General features: G+C 52.2%; 2 protein-coding genes across 2 annotated transcripts in view; one reads left to right on the forward strand and one right to left on the reverse strand.

Annotated features, from left to right (window-relative positions):
• FLOT1 (flotillin 1) overlaps window positions 1-8,850 on the forward strand; it is a 9,091-nt gene extending 241 nt beyond the window's left edge. Inside the window, exons 2-13 of the mRNA XM_004695360.2 lie at window positions 252-329; window positions 519-594; window positions 672-762; window positions 992-1,135; window positions 1,272-1,391; window positions 1,484-1,579; window positions 1,780-1,932; window positions 6,548-6,729; window positions 6,882-6,927; window positions 7,046-7,183; window positions 7,420-7,584; window positions 8,438-8,850. Of these exons, the coding sequence (XP_004695417.1) occupies window positions 287-329; window positions 519-594; window positions 672-762; window positions 992-1,135; window positions 1,272-1,391; window positions 1,484-1,579; window positions 1,780-1,932; window positions 6,548-6,729; window positions 6,882-6,927; window positions 7,046-7,183; window positions 7,420-7,584; window positions 8,438-8,467 (1,284 nt within the window). The 5' untranslated portion in view covers window positions 252-286 and the 3' untranslated portion in view covers window positions 8,468-8,850. The remainder of the gene's footprint in view (window positions 1-251; window positions 330-518; window positions 595-671; window positions 763-991; window positions 1,136-1,271; window positions 1,392-1,483; window positions 1,580-1,779; window positions 1,933-6,547; window positions 6,730-6,881; window positions 6,928-7,045; window positions 7,184-7,419; window positions 7,585-8,437) is intronic.
• A 1,554-nt stretch (window positions 8,851-10,404) lies between these two features.
• The window catches only part of TUBB (tubulin, beta class I), a 3,741-nt gene continuing 1,243 nt past the window's right edge, over window positions 10,405-12,902 (reverse strand). Inside the window, exons 2-4 of the mRNA XM_004695362.2 lie at window positions 12,378-12,486; window positions 12,024-12,134; window positions 10,405-11,632 (exon numbers count right to left, since the gene is read on the reverse strand). Of these exons, the coding sequence (XP_004695419.1) occupies window positions 10,575-11,632; window positions 12,024-12,134; window positions 12,378-12,486 (1,278 nt within the window). The 3' untranslated portion in view covers window positions 10,405-10,574. The remainder of the gene's footprint in view (window positions 11,633-12,023; window positions 12,135-12,377; window positions 12,487-12,902) is intronic.

Here is a 12,902-nt window from a genome sequence, read left to right on the forward strand (position 1 = left end):
GCGGGAGCAGGAAGGGTGGTACAAGCTCTGGGGGCCTCTAGATGCAGGGAGCTTCATCGGTTAAGGGTGAATCTGCCCTTTCTGAAGGCCTGCGCCTCTGGGGGATCTGCATGACTGCACCTGACAAAGGCTAAGCGCACATGTGCGTGCGGAAGCCTCTGGGCCTCGGTGTCCGCAGACTGGGCGGGACTGACGGGAAAGAGAAAGGGCTCTGTCCTTTAGGCTCCACAGCGCCCCTTCCTCTTCCACAGGCTTCTCTCCCTCTCCTCCAGCTCCCACCTGAGCCATGTTTTTCACCTGTGGCCCAAACGAGGCTATGGTAGTCTCGGGTAAGTCCTGCCCTCTTCTCCGCCGCAGAGCCCCTTCCTCTTCTACCTTCTCCTGGTGCTGTCTCATACCCCGCCCCCATGGCAGCGAGCCACACACTTGTGTTTCCTAGCTGCTACCCTCTGCTACCCAGAGTGCCCTCATACCAGCTCTGTGTTGGCCACTGCAGCTCGCTGCCCCTCACCTTGCAGGTTTCTGCCGGAGCCCCCCAGTCATGGTGGCTGGAGGTCGCGTTTTTGTCCTGCCCTGCATCCAGCAAATCCAGAGGTGGGTAGGAAGAGAACCATGAAAGGGAATCCCCAGTTTCCCCTCTTTTCACTATCCAGTCCCTTCTTTTTCTCTAGGATCTCTCTCAACACACTGACCCTCAATGTCAAGAGTGAAAAGGTTTACACTCGCCACGGGGTCCCCATCTCAGTCACTGGCATTGCCCAGGTGAGGCGGTCAGAGGCTTTCCCGTGAAGCGCACTGCCCATCACCTGCTCTCTTCCCAGACAGTAAGAATCTTCTGGCCTCGGCCTTCCCAACCTCTGCCTGCAGAGAAATTTCTCTCATAGTCTCACCTTCTCCAGGGACATCCCCTACCCCCAAGACACTTGATGTCTCCTCCCTTCTCTGTCTCTTAAACCTCCAGCCACAACCCCCCATCCTACTTTGACTACAGGTGAAAATCCAGGGGCAGAACAAGGAGATGCTGGCAGCCGCCTGCCAGATGTTCCTGGGGAAGACAGAGGCAGAGATTGCCCACATTGCCCTGGAGACGCTGGAGGGCCACCAGAGGGCTATCATGGCCCACATGACAGTGGAGGTGAGCCTGGGGTCAGGGGAGGGTCTGGACGGAATGCCAGATAATTGTATTTCCCCTCAGCCTGAGGACAGAGCTAGTCTGTGGGAGCCAGAGGATCAGAGCTCAAGTTCCTCCTTCCCACCGTCTATTATCCTAGGAAATATATAAAGACAGGCAGAAATTCTCAGAGCAAGTTTTCAAAGTAGCCTCCTCAGACCTGGTCAACATGGGGATCAGTGTGGTCAGCTACACCCTGAAGGACATTCATGACGATCAGGTAAACCCAGGCAGTTGGCCTCTCTCTCAGCTCCCCACTCCACCTCTCACTGCACGCCTCCTGGAGGATACCGATCCGCCTCTCCCCCACAGGACTACTTGCACTCCTTGGGGAAAGCTCGGACAGCTCAGGTCCAGAAGGATGCTCGGATTGGGGAAGCAGAGGCCAAGAGAGATGCCGGGATCCGTGTGAGAGAGACAGGGGGTCACTTGGACATCATGGGGTACCTGTGGGAAAGGGAACGGGGGGGGGCGGATCTCAGTGGGGTGGGACTCGTGGAGCTGGGTTGGCAGAGGAAATAGATGAGGCCAGGGGAACCTGTGGGGAGCAGGCACCCTGCAGCCTTCCTCTTCCTACTCTGATGTTACCTGACCTTCTCCTTGGACAGGAGGCCAAAGCCAAGCAGGAAAAGGTATCTGCACAGTACTTGAGTGAGATAGAGATGGCCAAGGCCCAGAGGGACTACGAGCTGAAGAAGGCTGCGTATGACATTGAGGTCAACACCCGCCGTGCCCAGGCAGACCTGGCCTATCAGCTTCAGGTCAGAGCTACTCCGCTGGACTTTGCCCTCCTCCTATCCCTCTAGGACCCTACTCTCAGGCCACTGCTCTTTCTCATGGTCTGACTCTGATCCCCTTATTCTGGCTCTTCATTTTTGACCCAACTATTCCAAAAGGGGAGATTTCAAGAACTAAATCCCACTCAAGTCAAAGAAAAGAAAAGGCTGACAAGGGAGGTCATCCATCGGATTGGTCATGTACTTGGGGGCAGGCTATACAGGGCACCCAAATGGAGGTGAACCAAAGCCAAGATCCAGCCCGTGTTCATTTGCAAGACTGGGCATTCTGGCCTGGGTTTCTTGGTCACCCAGAGAAAGATGTGCCTTTTCCTAATCTGCACAGGGCACTGCATGGGCTAGCAGGAACCCTAGTAATCCAAGGTCTGAGGAAGGAAAATGTGGACTTGGCATCCGACCCTGGAAAGTGAGACATGAGCAACCTTTGCCGTGACGGGGGTGGTCCCTCGTTATTTGTAGATTCTGTGTTTGAGAATTTCCCCACTTGCTAAAACTTATTAGTAACTCTTAGATCAGTGGCACTTATTGAGGTATCTGCAGGCAAGCACAGAATGAGGAACAAGTTGAGTTACCGGATACAGTTTCCAGTTGAGGTTGAACAAGCTGTAGTCTAACCTGTAGTCTTGTTTCAGCCCTCCCACTGAAACAGTGCCAGTTTCATAGTATATTTAATTGCCATATAGTTTTTATTTGTATGCCTTTTTTCTTCTTGATCATTTCGTTCTTTAAGATCATTCCTAGCATTGCACTAAAGGGCTGGCTGGTGTGCCTCGGTGGGTGTGATGCACCTTGTGGAGCGAGTGTGTTGCTGAGCTCACTCAGTCATGACCTAAATAGTGCTCTTAGCTATGAGTTCAGTGTCATTGAGTCGGCACTGCATATTACACAAGGTGTATACACAGAAACACACATGAAATGGGGGTATAGAGTGTTCTGTGGGTGAACATGTGGCGGGAGGCTCACAGGAACTGACCCTGTATTTCCCGCAGGAATCAAACAAGTGTTGCAAAGTCACTGTCCACTACTGTTACCGAACAGAACTAGCACAAACACTGGGGGTCAGCTGCATATGGGCTCTCTACCCAAAGGACAGCAATATTTAAAAGTTGTTCTTGTCAGGAGTCGGTGCAGGCTGCGTACATGGGGTGCACACTTCTTTAGTCTTGATGCGGAGTCCTGGTGTCTTGGCAGGTCATTGAGGGCGGTTGGCGCCGTGCTGCTCAGCGTGGTCTTCCTGCCAGGGAGCCCGCAGGCTCCAGCCAACGTAACTGAACCAGAATCTGCAACTTAACACGATCGTTAGGTGATCGCGTGCACATCAGAGCTGGAATGGTGTGGGTAGGACCTAAACAAGGCTTTTCTGGTGTTCAGTGGAAGGACTGGACTGCTCTGCACTTTGTTCCAGTTTGGTCAGTTCCTCATTTTGTGCCAAGCTCTGTGCTAGGTAATTGGAAAAGAGGATTCATTTACCAAAGACATATTAAGTGCCTACGCTGCACCAGACATTGTTTTGGAGGGGGAGATATAAGTAAGAATGAGACAAAGGATTCCTGTCCTGGTGGCACTCACGGAATAACAGCTAATGCAAGTAAAAAACCTTTATAGGTGCTAATTACCGTGTTTAAGTGCTATGAACAGGGTGATGTGAGAAGCGGAGGGAGCACGCTGTCAGTTCAGGGGGTGTCAGAGAAAGCTGCTGTGAGGAGTCGACACAGGAATAAAAGCTGAAGATGAGAAGGTGCATGGTGCATGACTGCCTGGGCTGTGATGAGCCCTCGAAATGTGGTTAGTGTGGCTGAGGAACTGAGTTTTCAACTTTATTTGATCTTAATTGATTTACATTTCGATAACCACATGTGGCTAGTGTGAGGCCGCAGGTATAAAGGCCCCAGGTAGGAGGAGCTTGGCGTGTCCCAGGAACAAAAAAGAGGTTTCTGATCTGTTGTGGCTGGTGCACTGTGAGCAAGGAGAGGCAGCAGGGCAGGACACACAGGCTCAGGGTCGTGTGGAGACTCAGAGGAGAATGGGAAACGATGGGAGAACCTAAGACCTCATTATACCTGCCAGGTAGCGGAGAGGGCAAAAATGATGGCAAGAACAGGGACAGAAGGGACAGAAACAGCATTATTTTGGAAATTGGAAAGCCATAATAGTTGACTAAGAAAATCTGAGACAGCTGATCCCAAAATGGCAGAGGGGAACAAAATGGAATGATCTGAGGCTCAGAGCCAGCAGCACCAGTGACCTCTGGCTCTGTGATGAAGACTGCCAAAATGAAGAGAAACAGGTCAAAAGTGTTTCTCCATCACATGCTTCTCTGACCCCTGTGGTAATGGTCTCTTAGGGGCCCCAGTGGGCTTCTGAAGGTTTATGAGTAAGCCAGAAGATGTGACCGAGGGCCAGCCAGCACAGGTGAGCACCGGGGGACATGAAGTGACTGTGTACCTATGAATGCCGATGGCCTCCTCAAGCCCCTTGCCCACTCAGCATCCAGAGCTCCTCCTTCCAAAGAAGACATCAGAAGACCGCTCTGGAGATGGCGGTGTCCCATCTCCCATCTGAGAGACTGGGAGTCTCAGGATCAGGGGACCTGCCCAGATCACTCTAGAGGGAAGCTCAAGGTCAGTTAAGCTTCCTTTCAGCATTTTAGACCTTTTTAAAAATAGGGGGACAGGCCAGAGGGGCAGGGAATGAGAGGATTCACTAGAGACAGCATGGGGAGCAGAACAGGCAAACTGACTGAAATACACTGCTGAGGGGAGCAGTGGGCGAGGCAGCAGAGAGCTGCTGCGCCATGTGTGCCAGATTCCTGGGTGGGGGTTGAACTCCCCCACTGCAGTGGCTGCAGATAGCTTCATAGTACTATGCTTTAACTCACTGTGCCACCAGGGAAAGCCCCATTTTAGACCTTTTTGCCTAGCAGACAACCCAGGATTTCCTAATATAAGAGGGAATCCTTCAACATGGAGTTAAAGATCAAAACCACTAACATAGCAAGCAATTCAAAGGATACCTACTCTTCAAAGATAAGAGCTTTGAAAAAGTAATATCCTCAGTGAGTTAAAAGAATTCACATACAGGGAATCAGGATATAGGATAGAAAACAAAGTACTCTTCGAAATTAATAAGCTGGCAGAAAGAAAGAAAAAGATCACTTTGGAAGAGAAATTTTAAGACATTTCCCAGAAAATAGAGCAAAGCAGATAGAAACAAATAAGATTTAGAGGCCTTTCCAGGAGACCTAGCATAACAAAGAAAATGAGAAGAAGTTAACTAAAAGTAAGTAAAAAACACTTATCTGTTCTGAAGGTGTCCCTCAAGTGCCCAACATGATGAATGAAAAACATCTATCTTGAAATATCACCAAACACTGAGGACACACAGGACACAACACTGAGGAAAAGAAAAGATCTGAAAGCTTTCACCGAGAAGAATATCTTATAGCAAAGGGGCAGGCATCAAAGCAACCAGGTTTCTTAAGAAACTGGAAAATTAATTCTAATGTAGTAAGTGGCTCACAGCCTAAGTGTCATTCAAACAGAAAGGCAGAATAAAGACCTCAGAGAGGTAAGAGCTCAGAAATGTTATTTCTTAGTTTTCAGAGACTAACCCCTGCAGTGTAGGTTTGGAAGATGGGTCTCAAGAAAAGAGCTCGTGGATGCCCACAGGCAAGGTCACCCTACAAACTGGGGTAGACAGCTGCTAGACCAGTCTGGAACTGATTTGACATTTCGGTGTCAAGACAGCACCGTGTCACATCCCAGCTCCGTGCCCTGGAGAGCCGATGGAGCCAGCTGGGCAGCGTCACCCTCTCCGTGCCCACGAGACTCACAGGCAGCGAATGGGCCAGAGGAGGAGACAAGAAAGGGGTGTGTCCTCCCCAACCTCTCCTCACCAGCATCTTGGCAAGAGCCTCTGGTAATTGTATTCTTCCTACAAGGAATCAGAAGTGCAGTCTGCCTAAATAAAGGAGATCCTAGACATGCCTTTTCTTGGCCATGCTTAAGGAATCCCGGGAAGGACACACGAGGAGGTGATCACAGTGATTGCTTCTGGGAAGGGAACTAGGTTGGAGAGGAAACAGGTGTCTTTTTTCTTTCAAAGTTTCACTATAATAGAAAATAAAAGTTACATGTTCCTAACCCCGCGACAAAAAAAGTCAGGAGGAGGGGTCAGCGGTCTGAACTTGGCGGCTGCAGTGTGGGGGTCTCGTGCTCGGTAACCATGGCTGTGCAGTGAATTTGAGCAAGTGAATTTGGAAGAGGATCCCGTGCACTAGTGGCCGCTGGGCGCTATAGGGAGATGGGGTGGACGAATACGGGCTGAGAAACTGCACCTAGCGTGAGCGAGACCGGGTCCCAGTCCTACCAGGAGGACGCTGAGGCTCCCTGGGATAACGTGGACGCTGACTGTGAGCGGGATCTATGCCATGCCTAGCATCCACCCCGGGAAATGGACTTCAGCGCCCTCACCCCCTTTTCCCCACTTCTTTCTTGTACCCTACCCTGGCACCCTGGGCCTCGATTCTGCCTGGCTCCGGGGTGCTTGCTCTTCAGCTCTGAGTGTTCCCTCTCCCCAGGTGGCCAAGACGAAGCAGCAGATCGAGGAACAGCGGGTACAGGTGCAGGTGGTGGAGCGAGCCCAGCAGGTGGCGGTGCAGGAGCAGGAGATCGCCCGCAGGGAGAAGGAGCTGGAGGCCCGAGTTCGGAAGCCGGCGGAAGCCGAACGCTATAAGCTGGAGCGCCTAGCGGAGGCGGAGAAGTAGGTACCCCTTCCAGCTCCCCTCTGGCCCTTCACCAAGTGGGCACCCTACCTGGATTCCTATGGAACGCTTGTTGCACCCAGCGCGGGGCCTTTCTCCCGGGAGCAGGGGCCCCTCCGCAACCCTCCCTCCACTTCTCTTTTTTGCTCAGGTCTCAGCTGATAATGCAGGCTGAGGCAGAAGCCGAGTCTGTGCGGGTGAGTTTGGAGGGGCTCCTGCGGGCTTATTGAGGGGAGGTTTTTTTTTTTGTTTTTGCTTGAACTGGGGTTTCTGGTCCCTGCCATCAGTAGCGTGAGTGTCCTGTACCCTCCCCAGATGCGCGGAGAGGCGGAGGCCTTTGCCATAGGGGCCCGAGCCCGGGCAGAGGCCGAGCAGATGGCCAAGAAGGCAGAAGCGTTCCAGATGTACCAGGAGGCTGCTCAGCTGGACATGCTGCTGGAGAAGCTGCCCCAGGTCTGGAGGGGTGTGGACACCAGGAGAGGAGGGCCAGAACTGGGGATAAGGCACCCAGGCAATGAAGTGCTTGCGGAGAATCAAGCATGAGACCATACATTAGTGGAGGGAATGCTAAACCAGTGGTCAAAATGAAGAGGAACAACCAGTAGGACAAGGGTCTCAAGTCCCTGGGTAAGGCTGTAGTGGAGGGTATGGTCAGACCCAAAGCGCTGAGTGGGCCTCTCACCTACCAGGTGGCAGAGGAGATCAGCGGTCCTTTGACCTCAGCCAACAAGATTACACTGGTGTCCAGTGGAAGCGGGGCCGTGGGAGCAGCCAAAGTGACTGGGGAAGTGCTGGACATCCTGACCCGCCTGCCAGAGAGTGTAGAGAGACTCACGGGCATCAGCATCTCCCAGGTGAGGCTCGTGGGCGTGGCACTGGGAGCACTTCCGCACCCCTGTGGCATGGGAACAGCACCTACCTGGACCCATGCCCGGCAGCCCGTAGGCCTCCGAGGAGGCTGAGTTGCTTCCTGTGTGCCACAGCATTAAGCTACACAGATGGGTAACAAACTATCCTTGGGATACAGTATTTTACAAAGACTCACTTCCCCTGTGCCACATATCCAAAATTCAGACCCACCGCATTCCAGAGCCCATGCTCCTAGCCACACTGGCCCAAGGAACTAGTTGCAACTTGTTGAAAGTTCCAAGATCTGTCATTGCCTGTTTTGATGCCTGTTTATTCCAGCAGAGGTCAGAGATCAGGGTCTAGAACCAGATTGTTCTGGTATGAATCTTGGCTTCCATGCGTGTGACCTCAGACAAATTAGCAACTTCTCTGAACCTACTTCCTCACCTTAAAATCAGGTTTGTAGTGAAGGATCCTGTTGAGTGGTTGAAGGGGGTAAATGAGTGAACATTAGCAAAGTTGAGAATGAGTGCCTGGCACTTAGTAGCACTAATGAGAATGGTTAGTCAAAAATGTATGTATAGATAAAACACTGGACCATACCAGTAACTTTCAAGCTGGATTCCTTGCGTCCTCCTGGAGGAAGATTGGGTGCAGAAGAGTGATGGCAAGCAGGCTCTGGCCCCTCTACCTTCAGTGCTGTTATGGGCCCTAATGACTGGCCAAAGAGGGTAACGTAGAGTTCAGAAACAACTAGATGACTCCTGGGATGGCATGTGCTCCCTGCAGCCCCTGTCCAGTTGGCCTGGGAGAGCAGGGTACCTGGTTCCCAAGGTCACACACTGTTCTTTTTGCCAGGTAAACCACAAGCCTTTGCGAACAGCCTGAATGCTGAAGTGTCAACGCCTGGATGGTCTTCATTGCATGCACTTCCACTGGCTTCCCTGAGCATGACCTTTGACAGTGGGGTTGCACCGTTCCTTTCCCCAGTCTCCTTGCCAAACAGCTTGTGCCTTGCCGGGAAGGGATTACTCCCCTTCTAAACCCCATGCCAAGACTGCCAGTTCCCTCCATTCCCCCCCCAAGTCCAGGCCAGCCTCCACTTGTACCCACCCCCAACTTATTTAACCTCCTAGTTAAAATAGACTGAGCCTGATGTCTGGAATTCTTTCCTGGCCAAGACTGATGGATGGCCTGGAGGTTTTCATCTTTGTCCAACTGCTGTTAAGAGCTAGTACTTCAAAAACAATTTAATAAAGCATTCAAACTCAGCACTACATGTAGCTTGCTCCCTTGCCTTCAACAGGCTTTTTAGAAAGGGAGAAAGCTGTTACTGTACACTGTTGAGTTGAAAATAATCCCTTCCCAAAGCTGGTTCTAGTCAGGAAAGCATGCTGAAATGGAATGTTGAAAATTGCATTCTCCTCTAGAATTACTGGAAATATGGCCAAGGGAAACTGACTCTTGACTTTGCAGTGCACTTTGAGGCAAGGTATTAGATGGGGCTATTGTCAGTTAGGATGGGTCCAGGAAGTACCATCTCCCACCATCTTTGCTTAGGCTGAGAAAACCCAAGGGACTCCTGAAGACAGCCATCACACCTGTGACCTGGAGGGCTGCTGATCTGCTGTGCTGGGAACGGCCCAGCTGCTCTCAGCCCTGCATTCCTGAGAGCTGGGGCCCAACCTGTTCCTGGTGCAGCACCTTTGGTAGGCCTGGGGATTCGTATCCTTGCAGGTGCCAGGGGGTAAAAGCTGCTGGTCTAGGAACCACTTATGCACTGGTGGACATGTTTTTCACACCCTGTTTTTATTCCCAGATGGTGTATCTATCTGAGCCTGGTACCTACCCCTTAAGCCTGGTACTAGTGGCGACTAGAGAGCCTTGGCTACTAGGGATTCCAGCATGACATGGGCCAAGTAATTATTTGGGATGTCCTTGGGAGCTAGTGGAGAACAATCTGACTGAACCTGACCCCAGGCCTCCAACCGGCGAGCTTTCCCTCAATGAGCACACACCTCATGTCCTTTTTTTCAATTCCCATTTATTTTTGGCTCTTGGGGCAATGTCATCTTTTCAATATGAAAAAAAGCAGCAAGTTCAACACAAAATAGAAAATTGAAGTATAGAATAGGACAAAAAACAAAGGTAGGGAGGAAAAAGCAATAGCTAAAGAGATGAGATGTTGCCAAAGACGGGAGGGTCTCCTGGCCCCTCTCTGCGGGGGCGTTGACTCAGACATGCAGGTGAGTCTACACCCTTCCAATTACGTATATACATACACACAGCAGGGCTGGCCTCTTTTTCTGGGTAAGGATGGGGATAAGAAAGGTCCTTCTGGAAGCCTAGGGGCCAAGCTGGCCTCTTCCTCCTGATCCTTTTCTCCCACCAAGGGGAAAAGAAGGAAACCAATGTGTGAGTGAGGTAAAGTGAGAGTGGGATGAATCCCACCTGACAGTGGAGCAGATTCCTGCTACAGAAACAGCTTGGAGTAGAGCATAAAGGGGAACTGAAAATGCAGATAATACTGTTAACACCTCCCCCATCACTGAGGAGCAGGAAAAATACCTGGAATTAGCAATTCAACAGCCCCCCAACCACCCAGAGCCATCAAGGCTGCCTGGTTTCCCTCCCCATGGCTACCAGGAGGGCTTAGGATGGCGGCCAACTCAGCACATTGCTCTACATGGGATCAGAAGTACCCAGCTTCTGGAAAAATTACCTGGAAAACAAAGGAAAACATAACTGGACAGATGAGAGTGGGCACCAGAAGGAAATGCAGGGCAGATATCTAGATTTCCCAGAGTGGAAAGAGAGAGGAGACATTCAACAAACAACAAGTATTTATTGAGCGCCTATTATGTGCCAGGCACTGTTTCAGACCCCCCCCCAAAGAAAAAAGTAGAGGCAGAAAAAGCAAAATCTGAGAGAGAAAAGGGGTAGTTGAAGAAGGCTGAGGGAACTGAGAAGCCTGAATGACGAGGCGCTGCCTGCCTTAGGCCTCCTCTTCAGCCTCCTCACCGAAATCTTCCTCCTCTTCCGCGGTGGCATCCTGGTACTGCTGGTACTCGGAGACCAGGTCGTTCATGTTGCTCTCAGCCTCGGTGAACTCCATCTCGTCCATGCCCTCACCTGTATACCAGTGGAGAAAGGCCTTCCGGCGGAACATGGCTGTGAACTGCTCCGAGATGCGCTTGAAGAGCTCTTGGATGGCTGTGCTGTTGCCAATGAAGGTAACTGCCATCTTGAGGCCACGGGGCGGGATGTCACAGACGGCGGTCTTGACGTTGTTGGGGATCCATTCCACGAAGTAGCTGCTATTCTTGTTCTGCACATTAAGCATCTGCTCATCTACCTCCTTCATGGACATCCGCCCACGGAAGACAGCAGCCACGGTCAGGTAGCGGCCATGGCGAGGGTCGCAGGCAGCCATCATGTTCTTGGCATCGAAGACTTGCTGGGTGAGTTCAGGCACAGTGAGGGCCCGGTACTGCTGGCTTCCACGGCTGGTCAGAGGAGCAAAGCCAGGCATGAAGAAGTGGAGACGTGGGAAGGGCACCATGTTGACTGCCAGCTTGCGAAGGTCAGCATTAAGCTGGCCAGGGAAGCGGAGGCAGGTGGTGACACCACTCATGGTAGCTGAGACGAGGTGGTTCAGGTCCCCATAGGTTGGTGTGGTCAGCTTGAGGGTGCGGAAGCAGATGTCATAAAGGGCCTCGTTGTCAATGCAGTAGGTCTCGTCAGTGTTCTCTACTAACTGATGGACGGAGAGGGTGGCGTTATAGGGCTCAACCACGGTGTCAGACACTTTTGGTGAAGGCACCACACTGAAGGTGTTCATGATGCGATCAGGATACTCTTCTCGGATCTTGCTGATGAGCAAGGTGCCCATTCCAGAACCCGTGCCACCGCCCAGCGAGTGCGTCAGCTGGAAGCCCTGCAGGCAGTCACAGCTCTCTGCCTCCTTCCGTACAACATCTAGGACCGAGTCCACCAGTTCGGCCCCCTCTGTATAGTGACCCTTTGCCCAGTTGTTGCCTGCCCCAGACTGACCTAGAATGGGGTGAAGAAGTAAGCTAAATTAGTGAACTTCAGAAGATAAGTGCCATTTCTATCCTCCACTACTAAAGAAGTCACCGCTTTGTCTACCCTCCACTGGTGACTTCAGAGCACAGCCTTGTATTGTTAGGGGAAGGATGTCCTAAAAGGACTTTCAGAGCTTCATGGACCCCACCCCTACTCCAGCTTTCTGGACTCCACCTCCTCCTCCAGTGATTGGAAAACTACAACTCCCAGCAGCACCAAGGATAGAACTGTGAGGACCTAAGGGTGGAGCTAATGGGCTACCCTGTAACAATCTCAAATGAACAATGTCCTCTTGCTTTTCCCTTTGCACCCACATAAATTCCACCTGATGGAGTCTATAAATATCTGTGTAACTCACCGAAAACAAAGTTGTCTGGTCTGAAGATCTGGCCAAAAGGACCTGAGCGAACAGAGTCCATGGTTCCAGGTTCTAGATCCACCAAGATAGCACGAGGGACGTATTTGCCACCTACCAGGAAGGAGTGAAAAGTGGCAGGTGAGATAAACTGGGACTGACAAGGGACAGGGAACTCCGGTTCCAGAGGCTGCCACCAGGTGGCAGCAGAGATAGATTTTTGGCCTCGGTTGGAAATCAATGGCCCCAAAGGCAAAGGATGAATTCATTCAAAGGTAATAGGGCCTACTCCCCCAAAACGAGGCTGCAGTCAAGGAGTGACGAAACGGGACCTGCAGTTCCGGCATCTGCCCTCACCTGTGGCTTCATTGTAGTACACGGAGATGCGGTCCAGCTGCAGATCGCTGTCCCCGTGGTAGGTGCCGGTGGGGTCGATGCCATGCTCATCACTGATCACCTCCCAGAACTGCGGGGAGATAAACAAGCCCAACAGCTCAGATGCCGGCCAAGCACGCGTTCGCCCCACAGCCACCATTTTAACGACACAATGAAGGCAGGCCGTATTTCAGAGCCCGGCGTCACCTCTATCTGCCAGTCACGCCCTTCCCTATTCGCCCCCGGGAGTGTTAGCCGCTACACCAAGAGGAGGGTCGGACCGACGACGGCAGGCGCCTGGAGAGCTGGAGGGAGGCGGCCCGCCCCCACGAGACGCGCAGTCCCGCCCCCACGCCGGGCACCGCCCCATTCGAGCCTAGCACAAAGAGCCTGGGCGCACACTCCGCTGCCGCAGTCGACCACCCCCACCCGCCACGTGACCGCAGCGCATGCGCAAGCCGAGGCCCCGACAAAGGGAAGCGAGGCGCGTGGGCGGGGCCGTGGCGC

Source organism: Condylura cristata, unplaced genomic scaffold, assembly GCF_000260355.1.
Source record: "Condylura cristata isolate star-nosed mole 26May11 unplaced genomic scaffold, ConCri1.0 scaffold00061, whole genome shotgun sequence".
In the NCBI taxonomy this organism is placed as follows: Eukaryota; Metazoa; Chordata; class Mammalia; order Eulipotyphla; family Talpidae; genus Condylura; species Condylura cristata.